Source organism: Malania oleifera, chromosome 3 (assembly GCF_029873635.1).
Source record: "Malania oleifera isolate guangnan ecotype guangnan chromosome 3, ASM2987363v1, whole genome shotgun sequence".
Taxonomy (NCBI): domain Eukaryota; kingdom Viridiplantae; phylum Streptophyta; class Magnoliopsida; order Santalales; family Ximeniaceae; genus Malania; species Malania oleifera.
Genome location: NC_080419.1, coordinates 48,383,439 through 48,405,554, shown reverse-complemented (window position 1 = coordinate 48,405,554; position 22,116 = coordinate 48,383,439). Strand labels below are relative to the sequence as shown.

The following is a 22,116-nucleotide window of genomic DNA, read 5'->3' as shown; positions in this document are numbered from 1 at the left end:
CATCTACCACCACCGCGGTTAGATATGTCTGCTCTCCCTTTCTCAAACCCTTCTTGAGTTGCATGGCTGAAAGGAACTTCCCACCGTCTCCTTTTGTTGCAACAGCTTGCACCATGCACGGGTGATCTCCCATCAGACATAGGGAACCAGCCGAAGGCATCAGCACTGCCTTCGTCCCCCTTAGGAACTTCATTCCCAAAATGAATGGAAAGTCATCCAACGGCACCGCTGTGAAATTCGCATGACCTTCCCATTGCCCAAGTTTAACAGTAACTTGCTTGGCTACTCCCAGAGTAGGCTGGGCTACAAAATTAACTACTTTCATGCATCCTGTATCCTTCTCTAAGGATAAGTTGAGTTTCCAAGCTTCCTGTTGCGAAACAAAGTTATGGGTAGCCTCGATATCCACCATAGTGCGGGTACTCTTCCCATTGATTCTCAAGTCCACAAACATTAGCCCTCTGGCTCGTGTAACATTTGGGGCTTTAGCCTGCTTTTCCAATGCGCTCACCTTCCGCATTGCACCCATCCTTGGGGTCTCATCTTCTTCCCTATCGTCTTCCACTGCCTGTTTTGCAATGGAAGCCTGTAAAGCATTAAGTGTTGCTTTGTGAGGACACTCAAAAACTCTATGAGGACCTTGACACAAGAAACACTCAAGTTTACCCTTTCCCTTGGGTGTGTTGAACCCTCGAGACGACGAAGCTTCCTTTGAGGTTGATGCTTTATAGTTGGCTCCCCCACTCTTAGGTTTGCCTTTCTTGAAAGACTTTCCATTGTTTCCCTCTCCGTCAGACCCTTTGGGCGAAGCGGTATTCTCCCCCAGCGTACTCAGTCAAGTGTTCTGCAGCAGCTTGTGTAGTAGACAAGTCTTGAACTCTTTGTCTATTAAGTTCAGTTCTTGCCCACGGTTTCATCCCCTCTAGAAAATAAAACAACGTGTCCTTCTCAGATGTATCCCTGATATCCAACATCAAAGCAGAAAATTGTTTCATGTATTCCCTGATCGACCCAGTATGCTTGAGGTCTCTCAGCTTTTTCCTTGCATTATACTCAACATTCTCAGGAAAGAATTGGGCCTTGAGCTCTCTCTTCAAGTCTGCCCCACTATCAATTACACAGTTTCCATTTTCAATGTTATTGTACTTAGCACGCCACCACAGTTTGGCGTCACCAACCAAGTACATGGTTGCAGTATCCACTTTCACCTGTTCTGAGGCCATCCTCACAGCGCGAAAATACTGTTCCATATCAAACAAGAAGTTCTCTAACTCCTTAGCATCACGGGCACCCCCATACGTCCTGGGTTCTGGTACCTTGGTCTTGCTAACTTCCGAAGTGTTGGAGTTCCCCATAGCAAGAACCATCAGAATCACCTTTGCATCTAGATCAGCCATTCGGGCTTGCAAAGTTCCCACAGTGTGGTGAAAGTCCTTTGACATTTCACTTGTCAAATTTGCTTGATGCTGGTGTGATCTCATCACTCCATCAACAAGTCCGCTCAGTTGGGCCATCTCGTTGGCCATATTATTGGTTGTCTCTTCAACCTGTGCTTCCAATGCACTGATTCTTTTAGCATTGTTTGGTGCCATGGTCACTTACCAAAGCTTCCCAAATCCCACAACGAAGGTAACTGAATTCTCGTAGCAACTGAGCCTTGGCTCTGATACCAAGTGTCACGGTCCAACTATTTCCACACCCTTGTGAAGGGCCGTGCGGTGCTAGCTAAAGCACTCTTGCTTAACTAGCCAGCCTATCGTTTACCAACATTCATCCATGAAATACTTTCACTAACATTCATTCAAATAGCAGCGAAAATAGTAATTAATTCATAAAAGCCGTGGCAAGCAAACAGTAAACATTGAAGCAAACGTAATTCATTAACAACACCTCCGTTGACATTGTATGCTTAGCGAGGGAGGCAAGTAGGCTAAACACGTTGACAATAGCTAGTGAGTTTTACAATGACCGATGAACACTCACCCTCCCCTAAAGAGCTTTTTGGGCTTTTCTCACTCTGGCACTAGGAAATATCAAAGTGACCGAGGAGTCATACTGCCTTATTTGGCTTACAATGAAATAAATACTGGAAAATAACCCTACACTAGTATTTACATGATGGAATCCCATCCCAAACACACGAGGCAAGCGGTCACAGGCAAGCATAATGCCCTGAACAAGCTTAGCTTGTGACATTATGCAATGCTTCTTAAGTTGAAGGGAAATTTTTTTTAAGATGCTATAAGTCCGTGCTATTTAATTGCACCAAAAAAATTAATTTTTACTCAAATCAATTACATTTGAAAGAAATTAAGGGCCTAAAGATGTACTAGTTAACTGAAGTTTGTCAAAATACTCAAAACTATAGTCAATCAAAAGGAGGGTTTGGTGTTGCATCAATTAAGAGGAATTTTAACAAAAATAAAGAGTTAAATAGTTAAAACTAAGGGGCTATTTGATATCACTATCAAAAATTATAGAAACAAAAACTTGAAACAAAAATTGAAAATAGAAGTAGAAGCCTGTAAAAGCCTAATTGAGCTCATGTTCATTCTTGTCCTTGAATCAAATAGCAATTAAAAATATGATTAAAATAATAAAAAATGCAATATAACATAAATTAGAAAATGTTGTCATAGAAAATATAAAATAATTATAATTGTTATATTTTTAAACTTACTTTTTAGTGCTCTAGAAATAATCTTATTGGACATGACAATTGAAAAATAGTAAAATGATTTTTTGAATGACTTTATTTTTTTCCTCAAATCTTATAGAAAATTTATGGATATTTTATTTTAATTATATATGAAAAATCATTGTCATTTTATTTTAATTTTAACCAGAGAGTTTGTATGAAATAAATGATTAAATCCACAAAATTCAATTTTGGATATTGAACACAGCAATTGAAAACCATAAAAATCTGGTTTCAATTTTTTCAAAAAACTAACAACTAAAATAGAAAATGAGCAACATAAACAATTGTATTGTCTAAACCTTTTTCTTCACTGTACAACAACAAAAGTAGAAACATGAACTAGGAATACCTATGTGAGCTAATTGTAGAAATCAACAAAGAGCACTTACTTTTGTTTGACTAGTCAATTAAATGATTTTATTTGTACGTGAAAATTAAATACAGTACTCAAAATAAAAGGCAGTCCCTTTCCTCAAATTCAATCTGCCGACCATGGAAAATTAAACTCAAGTTCAAATCTGCATTCAAGTTCAACAAGGATGAACTTGCAGCATGCTGGGAATAAGTTCTCTTGATGTGTATTGCTAGACAATGAGGTCCAATGGACCCAGGATCAATTGTCGGAATTCTGGACACAAATGCTAAATTTCCATGGATAAGGAGGCAGAAATTTTCAGGAGAATCTTTGATAATTTGATTTGTGTCAAACTTTTTTGGATGGATGATTGTTGTGGAGAAATTGCTATATGTTGGGGGCAAATTTTCTTTGAGAATGCTAGAGGGTAAGGAAGCATTATGTTGGTAAGGAGATGAAGGCAAAAAACAACAGAATAATCAGAAAGCTGTGGGCTGGTTGTGTAGGAAGTGTGGTTCCGTAGACATAGAAACGCGAGAAGGTAAAAGTCTTACATATAATGGGCCACCCAATGAGCCCAGTTATGCAGAGTTGGTGAAGAATGGAGCTGTACTTGATCAGGGATGAGGAAGGTCTGGTGATTCTAATTGCAAACCCTTGAATTTGGATAGAGTAGATTTGTGAGAGAGACATTTTTGGGCATTAACTGGGCCCAAGTCTCATTCAAATTTTGAAAATATTTTCTGCAATTACTGGACTAAAATATGGGCCGAAGAATGTAGAAGTGGAAAATAAGTTGCATGTTGCATGGTTTGGGCTTGAATGCCTTGTTTTGAAGCCTGCTTTTCTAGTAGTCTCAAGAAATTTTAAATGGGCTGGATTAGAGGGTCTAGCTTGGGTGGAAAAACAGAAGCCCAATTCAAACAAAAACCCAGAACTAAATGAGGAATCTGGCTTGACTGTTGGGGGCTTGGGAGCGATACATCCAGGTGAAATGGAGATAAAGAGCTTGCCAAAGACCCCAATTAAGGAGAATAGGGAAGTGGAGATGCTAGAGAATTCAAAGAGGGTGGAAGATTTTGTGAAGATGGATAGGTGCAACCTTTTGACCAGTTTGTGATGTAGGATGGTTCTAAGTAGCCCTAGTCCTACGGTTGACCATCTTTGTAGCACACACGCAATGTCACAATCTATGGGAAGAATTGAATTAACCAAGCATGAACATCACAAACATATTCTAATGATCACAAGTTGTTGAGATTTTGAAAACGTATGTGATTTGGTTAAAAGCCCTTAGTTGATTATTTCTTTCAAGTAATCAAGTTCACTTAAAAGATGTTATATTAAAAGTCTTAGATCACAAGTCCTAGAATACAAATCAAATATCCCTAAGCATGGTACTAGGAAGAGTCAAAGAGAATGAACAAGGTTTTTCAATCAATGATTCAGGTAGAGTTTCAAGGCTTACAAGGTACTTTTAGGGGCTGTTTTAGATTCACAAACAAGGAATTGAAACGAGCTTACCAAAAGGTTCAAAATGTCAAACACTAAGACGCACGAGTACTCGATCACACCACGAACAAGCTTGTTGATCCATAGGAATCTTGAGGCAAGAATGAAGCTTGAGGAAGGTTGTGGCTGTGAGCTATGAAAGAGGAGTGGGTGTGAAGTTTTGATGTTGTTGTGGTCTCTTACCACTCAATCTCGAGGGGAGTGGAACGTAGCCTCACACTGTCATTCACAAGGAGAGGAACAAGATTCACAAGTTCAAGCGAAGGCTTCCTTTTTTTAATTGATAATGCAATGATCCCTTTTACAATACAAGTGATGGCATATTTATAGCCTTCCATGCACATGGCTTGCACATGACTTCTTAAAAGATTAAAGAAAATACAAAAGTAAAATAAAACATTTAAAACATAGGTAATGATGTTCCTAGGAAATAGTTTGTCATAGGAAATAATTTGTCATAGGAAATAGGTGCCTAGGAACTAGAATAATTATGATAGTGGAGTCTAGGAACTTAAAATGAAATAAATGCTTCTTGAAAACCCAAGATTCTTTGACTTGCAAGTTGCCATGCTTCTTGAAAAACCAAGACTCTTTGACTTGCAAGTTGTCATCCTCTTTCCAAGCTAGCTTCTAAGAGAAGCTTCAATTGCTGCAAATAAAGTTCACATCCAATGGTGGACTTCGGGTGGTTGTCCACGTGTCACAATATCTGCAAAAGATACTTGTGTTGCATGTTGATCCCCATCAGTTTGGGAGTTCACAGATAGCATTGAAAGAAAAGAAAGGAAAATATGTTGTTAATGTGCCGAAGACTTCAGGAATTTCGCAGGGGGAAGGGTAGATGTTAGAAAGTCCAGAGGGTGAGGAAGAACATGACAAGCCGGGTTTTTGTGACTTGTTGACCAGCAAGGGAGAATTGCAGCCAGCACTGAAAGTCAAGAGAGATACTTTTGCTGCTAACCTTTCAAATTTCCAAAATAGGAACGATGGAGCTGGATTTGCAGAAGAAAATCCAGAAAATACAGATAAGAAAGATCTTGAAAGAAAGATTGGGATCTTACAGAAAATTGAGGAAAATACAGTATTCCAAGGGAAAAAAGAGCTGCAAGCTTCCAGAATTTGATACTGAATTGGAAGATTGGGAAGAAGAAGATAATAGTCTATTTTTGGAAAAGACTCGGGAATTCAAGGATGTTTGTTTGACTCCTTCTCAGCTAAAAGATTTGGAAATCTTGGAGGGTCCTGACGATATCAATAATTATATGGATGTTAATTGAAGTGAAATCTCAAAGCAAGAGGCACCTTTGAAGGAAGCAGAGACTCTTAGCAGATCTTCTTGTTCTGAACAATCAGGTATCAAGTTTCTCTGTAGGTGCAGGAAATCTTTTTGATGAGGAAGCTTGGCTAATGAAAATCATATGGATAATTCCTCCTGTAGCCAATTTTTATTTGATTAGAGGATTGATCTTAATTTTGGGATGATACTTCTATTACTTGCAATAAGTTAATTAATTCTAGCAAAGGTATCTTACCTATACCTGCGGTTGACTGTATTGAAAAGAATTACCTTTGTACAAAGAGAATTATATTCTATGGAGAGAATTTAACTCTTGATCCACTAGGAAATGAGAGGGACAGCTGGATCCTCAGGAGCTTCTAGATAGGATGCGGATTGCGGTGTTCTGTTGTTAATCCTTTAGGCCAGGCTGTTAAAGATGTTGTTTCCCCTAGAACCTATGGAAGGGAAAAAGAGGAGGTTGGAGAAAGAACTAAAAAGATTACCTTTTAATATTAACTATGAAGGGGGAATAGTAAGAGGGTTAGGGGCAGCAGGGTGATAGAATGAAGATGAGTTGGAATGTTAGGGGTCCAAGCTGCCTTAGTAAATGTCGTTAAGTGAAAGATATTATTGTTAAGGTTGCCCTAGACATTGTTGTGAGTCAAGAGTCCAAATTTGGGCTGATGGATGGCTTTCTTGTTAGGAGTATTAGGGAGTCTCGATTCAAAGATTGGGTTTGCTTAGCTTCCATGGCCCGAATATCCCTTGTTTGAGGGGTATTTTGTAGGATGAATTAGTTGCGGTCTATGGGTTGTGCTTCCCCCATTGGGTTTTGGGGGGGGGGGGGGGAGATATGTCATAAGATCCACTAATGAGAAATTGGGAGGCTCTAGAAATACCTCTAGTATGAGCGCTTTTGATACTTCTATTAGGGAGCATGATTTGACAGACATTCCACTCTTTAATGGCCAATTTACTTGGTTTGCTAAGAGCTCTAGGTCGGTGGCTACTAGAATTGATAGGTTTCTATTTACCACTAATTGGGAAGATACTTTTCCCACACTTTTTCAATAAGTACTTCCTGGAGAGTTTTATGACCATTGTCCCTTGGTTCTTGAATCTAATCCTATTAAATGGGATTCTACTTCGTTTAGATTTGAAATCATGTGGTTGACATGTCCTGATTTTCACACTCAAGTTAGGATTTGGTGGGGAGAGTGCACTACGGAAGGTTGGGAAGGTTTTTGTTTTATGAAAAGATCGTGGTGTTTAAAAGAAAATTAAAAAGTTGGAATTTGGAGACTTTTGGTGATGCTTGTTTTGGAAAGAAAGGTATTCTTGAGGAAATGGGTGCAACTAATAGATTGGCTAAGGAGGGACCTCTTTCTAGCACATTGTTGGTAGGCGAGCCCAGTTGTTCAATGAGTTTGAACAAGTTGTCTTTAGGGAGGAGATGAGTTGGAGATAGAAATCTAGAATGAATTGGGTCAAATGTGGGGATTGTAATTCTAGACTCTTTCATAGAGAGACGACTAGTAGGTAAAGAAATAACCTTATTAAAGAAATTGAGGATGATAGGGGAGAGCTTATTAAGGATCGTGATCATATAGAGAGTTTGATTGTAGATTTCTTTAGGAACCTTTTTGTGAGGAAGATGATGGAAGAATCATGGTTGAGGGGTTAGGTTGGTGTCTTATATTAGCTTGTAAGGCTGCTTGGCTAGAGAGACTTTTTGAGGAGGAGGAGATCAAAAGATCAATTTTTGAGATGGATTGGAAAAGGCTCTTGAACTAGATGGCTTTAACAAGGGTTTTTTCAGGATAGTTGGGAGATATTGAAAGGAGTCATTCACTAAAAATTTTATTGAATTCTTTGATTATTGAGTTGTAGGGAGGAGCATGAATTCTAATTTTATCACTTCGATGCCTAAAAAAAGGTGCTGTTAAAGATAAGGACTTTAATCCAATTAGTTTGGCTACTAGTGCTTATAAGATCTTGGGCAAAGGTGCTTTCTAGAAGATTGGCTACTGTTTTGGAGGACACTATCTCTATTAGTCAGAGTGATTTTATAGGTAATATACAAATCCTATATGCTGCCTTGATTGCTAATGAGGTGCTTGAGGATGCTGTTCAAAGGAAGAAGAGAGGGCTTGTGTTTAAATTAGACTTTGAAAAAGCTTATGATAAGCTGAATTTTTTTTGGATAAGGTTATGGCTAGAAAAGGTTTTGGTTTGACGTGGAGGAAATGGATTAGAGGGTGTTTATCTTCTGTGGCCTTTTCTCTCTTAGTTAACAGCAAGGCTAAGTCTTGGTTTCATGCGTCTAGAGGGGTCTAAGACGGGGGTGACCCCCTCTCCATTTCTTTTTACTATTGTGGTGGATGGTTTGAGTAGAATGATTGAGAGAGGTGTAGATAGAGGGTTGGTAGAAGGGATAAAGGTAGGTAATGAGGATTGCACCATTTTGCTTTTTTAGTTTGTAGATGATACTATTCTTTTCCATTTAGATAATGAGTGATGCTTTTTTATCTTATTGACTATCTTATAGATCTTTGAGAAGCGTCTGGGATGAAAATTTTTCTAAGAGTGGTCTGGTGGGTCATGATACCTATGTGGATCCTTTTGTTAGGCTAGCGGGGTGTGCCGTTTTGACTTGGCCTATTACGTATTTTGGTGTTCATCTTACCCAATTATTCAACAGATCCAAACTGGGTAGTATATTTGTATTCGACCAACCTTCAAATTAGTTGTCATTGAACCTCCTTGTTCTACTACTCAATTGTCATCTTGATATAGGTGGAGGAGCAGATGATTGAAATATTGTCAAATTTTCATTTTTGAAAGCGAGAAAGTATTGAAATTACAATGTTTGATTAAATTTGGATGTTCTTATTAGTTGACATAAATAATGTTTGTTTCTAAAGCTACTAAAAGAATTGGATTCTAAAGTTCCATTATCAATTAGAGCATGTGCTTGTGATCTAGTGGCTCATGTCTTGGCCCCCACAGGGTGGGCCAATGTTTGTCTTCCTCTAAGGAAGGCTGTGTGTGGGTGCGTGTGTCAGTGTGGTGTTAGGGTGTTTGTATAGTTACTGGTCAAAGAAAAACAAACATTGAACTCATAATATAGGTAATAAGTGCCATTTAGACTTGAACTTACGAATTATATCATCTTATATTGGTTAAAGTTATGGTGTTTGTACTGTATTTTTGGATTAAAACATTAAATAGAAAAGAAATCTAACATCCAGTGCACAATACTTCCATGCCATTGGGAGTCTAGGGAGGACAAGATGTAAGCTAAATGAAATATTAGATAATATTACAATTTCTTTGCAGTGAATTTTACTCGACATGTGTCAAATTCTTTCCATTTTTTAGGCAGGAAAGCTTATCTTCAACACTTGGACAATATCTACAAGAAGAACGACATTGCATGGTTCACACCAGTGGAGCTTTTTAAGGTAATAAAATTAGATTTCTGGACTATATTAGGAGCTTTGTAAGGCAATTCTATTTATCTTTTGGGTTACAGAGTTTGTTATAGCCCACAGGATAAGGTAGGGGCTGTTTGGTATTATTGTAAAAAGATGAAGTCAAAAACAGAAAATCAGAAAAGAAACAACAACAACAATCAGGCCTGGAGTCCCACTAGCCTCCCCCACCTACACATTCTAGATCCTTGCTCACCATCTTGGTTCAAGTTTTTCTATGTGTATCTCTCTCCTTGGCATTGCCATTAAAACCAACTAAATGACTTGCTCATGCATTATTAGGCCTATGTTGCAAGCATAGGTTTAAGAATTGGCGCATAATGGTTGTGTCAGCTGTTACAAAGTGGTATTGATGGCTTTCAAGACTGTTTGTGGCAACGGAGGTCCCCTGATTCAACAGTCTGTTACAGGCCAATGCAGGCTGTTGCAGTCCATCGGATTGACTGCAAATGATTAAAATAGGTTTATGACTTTTTTCTTTGTGCATTTTGTTTTCACTTTTTTCCCTTGATTAAGTCTTAGAAAATTAATTTTAAGTTTTTTTTTTTTAAATTTTTGTTAGTAAGCTTTTAAGTTCATTTTTTAGGTTTATTTTATTTGGTATTTAACTCAAATTTCTTTAATAACCAGAATTCAGTTAATCCTAACTCTCTTTATTTTTATTTTAAAAATTTTTTTTTCTCGTAGTAAAATTATACATTGCACATTGTAAGTTCTTTCAAGTTTATTATTATTTTTTTTTCTTACACCTAATTTTGAGGCAAGAATAAATTTTGCGTTCATGTTCTAATTTGAAATTTGAATATTCTATTATTTGAATTTGAAATGTTTTAAAGGCGAAGGCATAAGGCAAGTTGTTTTAACCCTTAATAGGCGAGGCGTAAGCCTTAAGACATTGGTATACAAGCCTTTTGAGAATTTTATATTTAGATAAAAATATGTAAGTAAACTACATATGTTTTAAAAATATAGAAAAAAATTAAGAAAATCACAAATATAATGTGAAAAGAAAAATCAAATATAATTTGCAAACTACTTGTTGGCCATGCAAAAAATGATAACTTGAATTCATTATGTAAATCATGACAAGAAATAGCTATAACATTCACATAGTTCAAATTATTTTCAACATCTAAGATTCAACTCTTAGTTATTTCTAAGAGGTTGAGGTTCAAGAGGTTTAGAAGTCAACTCATATCATGACATTTCTTTTATATAAATTTGTAACCAAGTCTAACTTGAGAATCACACACTCTAAATGTGTAAGCCTCAACTAAAAAGGCACAAAAGGCGTGCATTTTATACAAATGGATCAGTCTCAGTGCGTAATGCATTAGCCTTTATGGGATTTGGGCATGTCTTGTCTTGAGGTGAGCGTACCTCAAGGCGAGCCTTGATTGAGCCATTTAAAACATTGGTATTTCATTATATTTACAACTTCTTAATTAACTTTCATTTTATAATTAATAAAGTAGTGAAAAGTAGAGCATGCATGTTTGTTCTCCCTAATAGCTATTAAATCAACCAAGATGACATCCAATACTTGTCGTATATATGATATTTATAATATACTAAAAATAATTTAAATCATTAGTATGTCGGATTCTTGAATAAAAATAATGTGAATCTATGGTTTTTTAACAAGTTTGCTAATACGAAAAATGAATTCACAGACACATATACTAAAAATAATTTAAATCATTAGTATGTCGGATTCTTGAATAAAAATAATGTGAATCTATGGTTTTTTAACAAGTTTGCTAATACGAAAAATGAATTCACAGACACGGTGTCCATTACTTGCTATGTAATGTCCATGATGGCTGCGACCTTCACACTGCGACCAATGCTATTATGCTAGCTGACCACGGTTGCAAGTACGGAAACCATCCAAACTATGTTTCTTTTATCTTATCTTTTATAGCACCTAACTTACTACAAATGTGTTCTTTCTATAATTTATCTTTTAGAGATATACTGCACATATACACTAGCATTTTATCATTTTTGAAACTTTTACTTTTTGGATTTGTTGTTTCTTGATTGCCCAACATCATGATCTATATATAACTTAGCTATTTCTATAGTTGTCTCATATAACCTTTAACTTTAACAGTATTTTATGATTGTACAACACATCCAAGTGCCCTATTGTTTAAGTCACTTGTAGGGCTTCTCCTTCAGTCTTTTTGGATTAGGAAGAGGTGATATCAGTGATAGGAAGACAAGCCAGCCCGATCACAAGCAATTGGGAAATCATTGTTGGTGCTGACAGCAGCGTGGGTTGATGAAGGGGGGAGACATCTTTCATTTTCTCCCCCCCCTCCCCGGCGGGGAGTAGAAGGTGGGGGGGTTGGTTGCCACCACAAAATAAGAGTTGGATTTAAGTTTAATATTAAGAAAATATTAAACTTTATCGTCTAGAAATTCTTAGCGCTAGGACGTTTCAATAAATTGGATCTATTATGCAAGCTAAAGGGGAAATTGAAGATGTAAATTGTAATACATAGCGTTAAAGTAATTTGGATAAAATGAGAAGTGATCTGGGCAATGGATTGATTCATTTAACAAGAACCATTAAAATTGAACCGAGATGAATGGGATTGATCTTACCTCTCACTTGGATGAAAGACTCCCACCATAGATAAGTGTCCCATGCCAAGTTTGATGAATGGCTGAGAGATGAGGGGGATTGCAGACTAATTGCTTTAGTAGTTTTTAAAAGGATGAAAAGTTGTGTTTTCTAAAATCCGTGGCAAGGAGGACTGAGAAATGAAAGTGAGGATAATAGGGTGATGTGAGGGAGAAGGCGGGGTGAAGAGCATCCAACGCCAAGCGGCATCCAACACAAATTTTGATATTTTCTTAATATTCCTTATAAATTGACTATTGTCTTATTTCTGTTTATCTTAAAACTTTTAGATTCCAAATCTTGTCACCATAATTCTAGCTTAGGTTCTACTCCACGCTCTTGTCATTTGAAATAGCATGGAATCTGATTGGATCAACATACACCATGTATAAAGCTTATCTGAGTTATCTCCATATCATGTGGAGACAACTTACATCATGGAACTTCATTTTGGATGTTCCTAGTAAGCTTGTCCATAACTAAAGTAAAATGATAAGGATTCATAACCAACTCTTGATGTCAACTTATTTTGATTGGAATTCTCTAGACTCTCCACTTGTATTCATTCGGCCATTGCACATATTGTGAATCAAATTTATTTGCCTACCACATACTATGATTTCTAAAACCTGAACCCACACACTCTATTCTCTACAACCCACTATAGAACTTCTCTAGGTACGCTATCATAGACTTTCTCTAGGTCAATCAAAACAATATGCTTGTCCCTCTTCTTTTCCTTAAACCTTTTTGTTGACCTTCTAAACAGATTTATAGTTTTTGTAGTTGATCTCCTGAGCATAAAACCTAATAAATTTTTTGAAACCTCATTTTTGGCCTTTTCTCTTTGTTAAATTACCCTTTCCCAAAATTTTATGATTTGCATGTTTAATTATACTTTTTTTTTTTTTGGCATGCACTGTGACGACTCTCATCTTACCCTCACAAAGCGGGGAGCCTTATGGCCCCCGGGGGGGGGGGGGTGGAGATAGAAGAAAAATAACATAAGGAATCAAAATAATGTACAATGAAAGCGGACAAGATGTCCTCAAGATACAATAAACTACAACCAGAAAAGTTACAAAAGAGCTGCCCTCCAATCCCTTTGAAGATTGGATATTGATAAACCCCAAAAGTTGCTAGAAGAGTTGCCCCAAAACGTAGCCAAGAACACAACTATATCCCATATGAGACTAGGGCAAGATGTATGGTCCTTAAAAATTCTTGTGTTCCTCTCAATCCAAAGGATCCATAAGGTAGCGAAAATTGCTCCACTCCATCATACATCACCTTTCCTACTTGGGCCAAATCCCTTATGCTTCACGAGCAAGAAATTATTACGTAAAAGAAGATATATTAAGAAAGAGAATGTACAATCAGAACGAGGATACTAAATCCTCTAAAAGAAAAAAAAACAAAATTAAAGAACAAGCAAAAAAAGTAAAAAAAACCTGAACCTATCCAAGAAAGCCCCTCTTTAATCCCTTCCCGTCATAGTTCACTGAACACTTCAAATTCGCTAATTCCCTTTAACCCTTCTTCGCTGCAGATTTACCACAGTCAACCCTAACTTCATTTCCTCCATGACCAGACAATGTGAGGCCCAGGCTATCCAACAAATTCTGACTTTGAATGTCTTTCTCTGCAGATTCTTGAATTGGATTAGGCAGGATTTCATCTTTTACCTTCAGTTCTTCTTTAGAAGCATCGTCCTCAAAAACATTAATTCCATCTAAACCTTCTAGAGGAGGAGGCGGCACACAAGTTAAATCCCCGAGACAATCACAAGAAGAGTCAGAAAAAAATCCTTGCTTCTCTGAAATTTGATCCAAAAGTAAACCCTTGTCACATCCAAATTCACTACTACCTTCACTATTGTCCTCTGAAACATCCTCCCATCTCTTACCACCCTTGTATTAATCCTCTCTATAATTGGCTTCTCCACTATACTTAAAACACGTTTAGAATCTCTCTTAAGAATTTAATTTAATTAATTAATTTATTTGTTTTTTCACTCGATGAATCTCAATTATCTTCAAAATACTTCCTCCTTTCAAAACCCAATCACACTTACTTACGTCAAGCATAAACCTTTCTATTCCTCTCCATCTGTGGCCAAATTCCAGGAATTTCCCTGTCCTTGTTGCATGAGTCACTATCCAATAATCAACAAACCCACCCGAGATTACAATTTTGAATTGCTTTATTTTTGTGTGTAGGCATCAGAGTGCTTTTCCTGCATTCATCTCAAATTTTTTTAGTCCATATAATTTTGTTGAATAAATTAGTTCCATTTTTCATCTTCTTTAATGCATACTTAACTTTGTTCACTCTCTTGCGGAAAAATCTCAAATTTTTAGCCTTTTCCTCATTTGTCAATTCTAAGTTTAATCCTTCTACTTGGTTGTGATTAAACAGCTTATAAAATATGTTTGTCATCTTTCTTTTATATTTTCTTTTTGTAAAACAAGATCATCCTCATTTTTATACCCTCTCTAGCTGTAGCATGTCTTTTTCCCATTCTTTAAAACCTAGTCTTGTATATAAATTGTTATATGATCTAGGTTTAGCTTCACTAACAATTTTATTTTATTTTTAATAAAAATTTTCTTGTCTCATTATATTTTCAAAGTATTACTGTTCATGTTTTCAACTATGATATATCTTGTTAATGTTTTTCGTCGAATTATTGACTGATATTCATTTTCTCAGGTTATTTCATATTGTAGATTGATTCTATTTCTTTACATTCCCTTTCCACTGTCTTTACACCTCGTACCATCATTTGCTTTATGTCTCTCTCTCCCTGAGTCAAAATGTTGTTTAGATACATGGATGTTACATACTCATTCTTCTGCACATCGTACATTCTAACTATTTAAAATTTTTAAATAAATTGTATATGGTTTATTTTGACCCTTATTTTTTTTCTTATTTTTTATTTTAATTATTTTTTTTGAGGGATAGGGGGTGGGTCTTCGTAATTTGCTGTCAAATCCATAGTTGGTCATGTCCATGAGGTGGGAGAAGCTACGTTAATCATTCACTCTAATCTTGCGGAAAAATCTCAAATTTTTAGCCTTTTCCTCATTTGTCAATTCTAAGTTTAATCCTTCTACTTGGTTGTAATTAAACAGCTTACAAAATATGTTTGTCATCTTTCTTTTATATCTTATTTTTGTAAAACAAGATCATCCTCATTTTTATACCCTCTCTAGCTCTAGCATGTCTTTTTCTCATTCTTTAAAACCTAGTCTTGTATATAAATTGTTATATGTTCTAGGTTTAGCTTCACTAATAATTTTAATTTTTTTTAATAAAAATTTTCTTGTCTCATTATACTTTTCGAAGTATTACTGTTCATGTTTACAACTATGATATATCTTGTTCATGTTTTTCGTCGAATTATTGACTGATATTCATTTTCTCAGGTTATTTCATATTGCATATTGATTCTATTTCTTCACATTCCCTTTCTACTGTCTTTGCACCTCGTACGATCATTTGCTTTATGTTTCTCTCTCTCTCTCTTCCCTAGTCAAAATGTTCTTCAGATACATGGATGTTACATGCTCATTCTTCTGCACATTGTCAATTCTAACTATTCAAAATTTTTAAATAAATTGTATATGGTTTATTTTTACACTCCTTTTTTTTTTCTTATTTTATTTATTTTTTCTATTTTTTTTTTGTTTTTTAGGGATAGGGGGTGGGTTCTTCATAATTTGCTGTCAAGTCCATAGTCGGTCATGTCCATTAGGTGGAAGAAGCTAGGATGGCTTTTTTGTTAACTAAAGTAAGGCATGAACACAATCAAGAAGGAAAACATTGTTTGCACTCTTTTGGTCTCTTTATGAAGAGTATTCAAATCTATCAATAAAAAAAGGTTTCACTTTAACTTTTTGTTCCCATTTCTTACTAATGAAGGACTGAAAAACATTTTTTCATGTAATTTCTTACATATCTTGTCAAACCTTCAAGATATAATGTTCCTCTTGTTTGTTTAATTAATCTTATGCTGTGTCTATGATGAATGTAAATTAGAAACTTTTAGTGAGATTGTAAGGGCGTTGGATTTGATAGTGAGACTCAATCCACATTTTCACTATCTTCCTGTGTTTTTGTTCAGTTACAGTTTTTTGTTCTTATGAACATTTAATCTCCACAATATCTGCTTTTGAACTTGCCAAATTTTCCTTTCCGTTAAACATTATAATAATGGAATTGTTTATCCTTGGTTAGGTTTTTTTTAACTATGAGGCCTCATGCATGGGAATAACTATAGAAAGTTGGAAAAATTCTGATGTTGCTCATATTATGTTGACATTTAACAAGTAGGTGAGATATATTCCTGTCACGTCTAAATATATCAAGCAGTTTGGAAGCCTACTATTTAGTCTTTCTTGTCTTTTGTAGTTTGGATAACTTATCTGAAAATAAAATATGCCTTTAAATTAGAGTAAAAATACTTGATTTTTGGTTTAAAAATTTGCATGAATTGGATAAATGTATGTAAATATGTAGTTTCCTATCTGATTAGTGGGTTTAGTACAATTTTTGGGATTTGAATAATTCGAATGTGTGACATTTGACATATGCTTTTCAATTGAGTGATGACTATGGGATTTTGTTTGTCCTTTTGCTTTATGACTAATTAATTAAATAACTATTCTTATATTCTCATTGACATCTACTTTTGCATGATGCAATGGATTTTTTTGTTTAATATACATTTTTACAATATTTATTTTTATTTTATTTTATTTTTTATCATCTGATGAATTTTTTTCCTCTTGTAGCCTTGGTATGCCCATGGGATTGCTGAAGCTATACTGCGTACTACTAACCTTACAGTTCCACTAAAAGTAAGATCCCTTTTTTTCTTGATTGTCTTTTTGGCAAATTACCCTAGAATTGGAAAATTTTGTTTATGAATTAAGATATGTCAATCTCTTTAAGTTTTTAGCAAAAGATAAATTAAAATATGAAATTTTAGATGTCAAAACATGTTTGGATATATTCTTACTTTTTTCAAAGCCTTCATTTGCTTGTTGTGCTAAGAGGACTATTCTATTTATGTTAGATATTGCTTTTTGTTGGTTGTAACTTTGATTTAACAACCAATATCAATTTCCATTATACGTTTACAAAGTGTTATATGGTTTTTAGGAAGGATATATTTTTGTGATGTAACCAATTAAAAGCTTCTAAAACATGTTCAACTTTGCCCCAACCACACCCACAGCCCGCCCCCCCATCCCGCAGTTGTTATGTGATGCTTGTTTACAAAAAACTTGTGCTGGATTGTGAAACACAAGAAGAAGAAGAAGAAGAAGAAGCCTTAAGTCCCACTATGTGGGGTTGACTATATGAATCCTTTTCTGCCAATTTACACGATTGAGGGCATTTTCCTTGACTAGCTTAAGAGCTATTAAATCCTTCCTCACTATCTCGTTCCATGTTAGTTTAGGTCTACTCCTACCCCTCTTAATACCTGTAACAATAACTAACTTACTCCTTATTGGTGCACTACTTGGCCAGCGTTTCAAATGCCTAAACCATTTAAGCCACCGACCTGTTACCTTATCTTTTACCAATGCTATACCTAGCTTATTGCAAATATGTTCATTCCTTAATTTATCATTTAATGTTAAACCACTCATCCACCTTTGCATTCGCATTTCAGCAACTTTTACTAGTATGTTGTCTTTTAGTTGCCCAACATTCTAATCCATATAGCATGGTAGGTCTTATAGCCATGCTATCATAGTAGTCAAAGGCACCAAGTGCACCAAGGAGCAAAGGGTACCTGAAGCCGAGGCATGAGGCGAAGGTGTGCGCCTCATGAAGGTGAGGTGCACAATTATTAAAATTGTTTACAATGCCTATTTGATGGTTAATTGATATATGAACACATCAATAGTAATATTAGAATTTAAAAGCCAAAATATTCAATACCAAAACATAAATGCATAGAAATTATGACTACCAAGTACCAAGTTCCAAGTAAAATAAACATGGTTCAACATAAGCAATTAAGCACGCAAGAGTTCAAGCTTCAAATTACAAAGGAAATGAAATTGCCAAGCCCAAGGCCCAAAAGCATCGGTATAGTTCAATATCAAAAGAAAAAAAGAGTACAATAGAAGATTCCAAAGTCTAAAATCTAAAAGTCTTCCTCAGTCATCACTCATCATCAACGAAGTCTGCCAAGATATCATCATCTTCCTCTTCATCATCAGAATTTCTACAACATCATCTTCCTCTTCTGTCTCCTCTACACTACCCACTTGGATCTCATCGTCATCTACAAGTTCCAACACTGTAGTCCAACCCATAGTGTGCTAGATGAAGCTCTTGCTCTAGAATATGATGATATATTCACACTCATTCTTGTTCTAGTGCGATGCAGGGGGTTATTTACTCCAGCAGCTTTGGCAACATAACCCCAAGTCAAAAGATCATCTTCAAATGCAAATTTCATCGTCCTCATCGGAATTGCCATCCATCCTACCAATCAACCACTTATTACTATCATCAATGTCCTTTAGAAGGATGGATAAATGTTGTCACACTTGTTGTATTGATGCCTCAAAGTTCGATTATATTTCACAAATACCAAATCATTCAAGCATTGCTGGGCTAGCCTATTTTCCCTTTTTCTATGAAGCTGCAAGAAGTTTAAAGTAATATAGTAAATAGTGATTCTAAAAAGTAGTAGACTGGCAGTTCATGTTCTTTAATGCACGATATCCTAATGGCTTACATATTGGAATATGCTCCAATTTATTTTGCAGCTGGTAGCCCTACACATGAGGCTAAGGATTTTCAAAGCAAACTTTTGCAAGTTTGGAGCTGATGATCCAAATGATATCCACAATTGTGCTTTGTTATTAAGTAAATTTCAAATGAATACCTACTAGCTAAGTAGCAAAAACAATTTTAGATAGAAATAGGTAGTAAAAATGCCACTTTACCCGGTGCTTTTATCTTCGTTTGTCTCATTGCCAAATCAATTCCAAAGAGGCACTAGCGCCAGTGTAATTTTCCAACTCATGTAAAACTTTATCTTGCAATTTAGGGGTTGGCGCCAACCTTGTAATGCATTTGTACATATCCGCCATGATTTCTTCATCTTGAGAAATGTGGGGGTTTGAATAGTAAAATTCCAGGTTCAAGTAGTGTGCAACTAAATGCAAAGGTTGATGGAGTTGGCATCCCCACCTCATATCAATAATTTCAAATTTATCCTCTCTCTCATCAAAAGCCTTAGCTATGGTTTCCTTAGCTCTATCCTTTGCTTCATAAATATATCTCATAGCTGGTTTCTTTTCCTCATCAACTAGACGGAGTATATGGACAAGTGGGCTTGTCATTTTAAGAGGCACAGACAGTGGTACTCCAAAAGGTAGGCATCAGAACAATACTAGCTGCTCTTTTGCCAACTGCCACCTTCATTTACTAGTATTCCAATCTTTAGAAGTAAACATCTGCCTCAAATTGTTCTTTTGAAGGTGTATCAAACAAAGAGTGTTGAAGGCAGTTGCAAATCTTGTAACTGCAGGCCTTAGCAACTCCTTTCCTCCATTGATTTGCCTCATCTAATTCACCCCACCAACACGGTTATAAATATAACCATTCAAAAATATTGCCCTTTTCAAAATTGTATGAGTTGTAGACATCTTCCCAATATCCTCCAATATTAAATTGAGGCAACGGACAGCACACGGTGGCCAATATAAATGTGGCCTCTTTGCTTATTTAAAAATCAAAAGTGAAGCCATTAAAATATTAAAATAAACAATATATACATTATAGAATGTAGTTCTAGAAATAAGTTTTGAACTACTACAACATAGTTTGAGGCATTATCAGTTACTACTTGAATCACATTTGATTATCCAATTTCCTCCACCATCTCATCATGTAAGTCATACATGTTGGAACAGAAGAATAGAAAAACAGAAAAAACAGAGAAGAAAAAAATGCTGAAGAAAGCCTCTTTAATTTACTGTCTTGATGAAAAAATTACATATATAAAAAGCTACAGTGCTGCAGCACTTTTTGCTGGATTTTTGAGATTCTTTTCTATTTTTTCACTACTTAAAATGACTGGGATAAGGCCACTATTTATAGGGCAGAGTACATGGGGAATAGATGGGAAATTTTAATATTGTAGGTACTTAACAACTCATTAAATAAACCTAGAAACAAGGCAAAGAATATGACAAGTTCCTAGACTAAATAACTCACGCTTGTGCTATTAATGGATGACAGCTGTATTCCACTTTGAAAAAAACTGAGCAGAACTTTGAATAAGAATCACACTGGCTGCAACTTGCTGACTGAATAATTTTATTGCTGAATGTTCTGCTGACTGTAAGCTGAGTTGTCTGCTGATTTTTCAGCTAAATAACTGAATTAACTAACTTCAGTAGGTTCACGGCTTTCTCACAAATTCCCCTCTAAAGCCGCGAGTCCTAACATGTCTCTGAACTTCAAAAACTTCTCAGCAGTAATAAGTTTTGTGTGCATGTCTGCTGGTTGTTCATTAGTGCTGATGAATTCTAGTTGAATTTCTTCCTTCTGCACAAGGTCACAAATAAAGTGATGTCTGACTTCAATATGCTTTGTCCTGGCATGAAAAACTGGGTTCTTAGTTAGAGCTATGGCTGACATATTATCACAATAAAATTGTTGTAGGACCCTCTTGCTTCAGCCCTAAATCACTAAGTAATTTCCTCAGCCAAACTCCTTCACAAGCAGCCTCTGTTGCTGAAATATATTCTGCTTCTGCAGATGACAAGGCAACACTGTTTTGCTTTCTTGAACACCATGAAATGGTGCCATTTCCAAGGCAAAAAACATATGCCGATGTGCTTTTTCAATCATCAACTGATCCGGCCCAATCACTGTCAGTGAAACCGGTCAAAACAAACTCAGAATCTTTGCTGTACTTCACTCCAAGTTTTAGTGTGCCTTTAAGGTATCTTAATACCCTTTTTGCTGCTGCATAATGAAGTACACTTGGGCTGTGCATGAACCTAGACAACATATTTACAGCTTGTGTAATATCAGGCCTGGTATGAGTCAAGTAAATAAGGGATCCAACTAAACTCCTATACTGATTTTCGTCGAATTTCTTAGCTCCATCATCAGAATTTAATTTTTCATTTGGAGCCATAGGAGTACTTACAGCCTTACAGTCCTTCATATGAAATTTATTTAAGATATCAACTGCATACTTTTCTTGGGAAATGAAAATTTCCCTTCTTCCTTGCTTAACTTGCATCCCGAGGAAGTACTTCATGATCCCTAAGCTTTTCATCTCAAAATTTGTCATCATTGAGTGCTTGAAATCAGCAAGTAAATGAAGATTGCTTCCAAAGTAAATCAGATCATCAACGTACAAGCAAACAATGATGAAATCAGTTTCTTTTTAAAAAAAATAAAGAGCTAGTTCATGAGAGCTTTTCTGAAATCCTGAATTATGAAAATAAGAATCAATTTTACTGTTCCAAGCTCGTGGAACTTGTTTGAGGCCATACAAAGCCTTGTTCTTTTTGTACACCTTTTCTTCTTTGCCCTTCACTTCATATCCACGTGGCTGCTCAACATAAACTTCCTCATTCAGTTCTCTGTTGAGAAACGCTGATTTAACATCCATTTGATACACATTTAACTCCAATTTGGCAGCTATTGCAAGTACAAGCCGAATTGTCTCAATTCTTGCAATCGGTGCAAAGGTCTCATTGAAATCTACTTCAAGTTGTTGAGAATAATCTTTGGAAACCAATCTGGCCTTGTACTTTTGAATAGAGCCATCCTCATTGTACTTGGTTTTGTAAACCCACTTGAGACCAATAATGTCTTTGTCTTCAGGAGGATCCACAAGCTTCCATGTGTTGTTCTTTTCAATCACATTCAGCTCTTCTTCCATGGTCTTTTTCCATTTTTTATCCTTCACTGCATCTTCAAAATTCTGTGGTTCACAAGATAAAAGAGCAAATTCTGAATTTTCATTAGAAAAATAGTTTCTAAAATCACCATAACTCTCTGGAGGTATTCTAACTCTTTCAGATCTTCTTAGGACAAGTGAAGAGGATGAAGTTCTTCATTTTCTGAATTTTCAGATTTTGAACT

General features: G+C 35.9%; 1 protein-coding gene across 4 annotated transcripts in view; it reads left to right on the top strand.

Annotated features, from left to right (window-relative positions):
* LOC131152343 (uncharacterized) overlaps positions 1-22,116 on the top strand; it is a 100,112-nt gene that overhangs the window by 4,755 nt on the left and 73,241 nt on the right. For 3 of the 4 annotated variants that reach the window (XM_058104177.1, XM_058104178.1, XM_058104179.1), the window contains exons 4-5: positions 9,229-9,311; positions 16,773-16,838. In XM_058104177.1, the coding sequence (XP_057960160.1) occupies positions 9,229-9,311; positions 16,773-16,838 (149 nt within the window). The remainder of the gene's footprint in view (positions 1-9,228; positions 9,312-16,772; positions 16,839-22,116) is intronic. The other variant, XM_058104180.1, reaches the window with a different exon arrangement.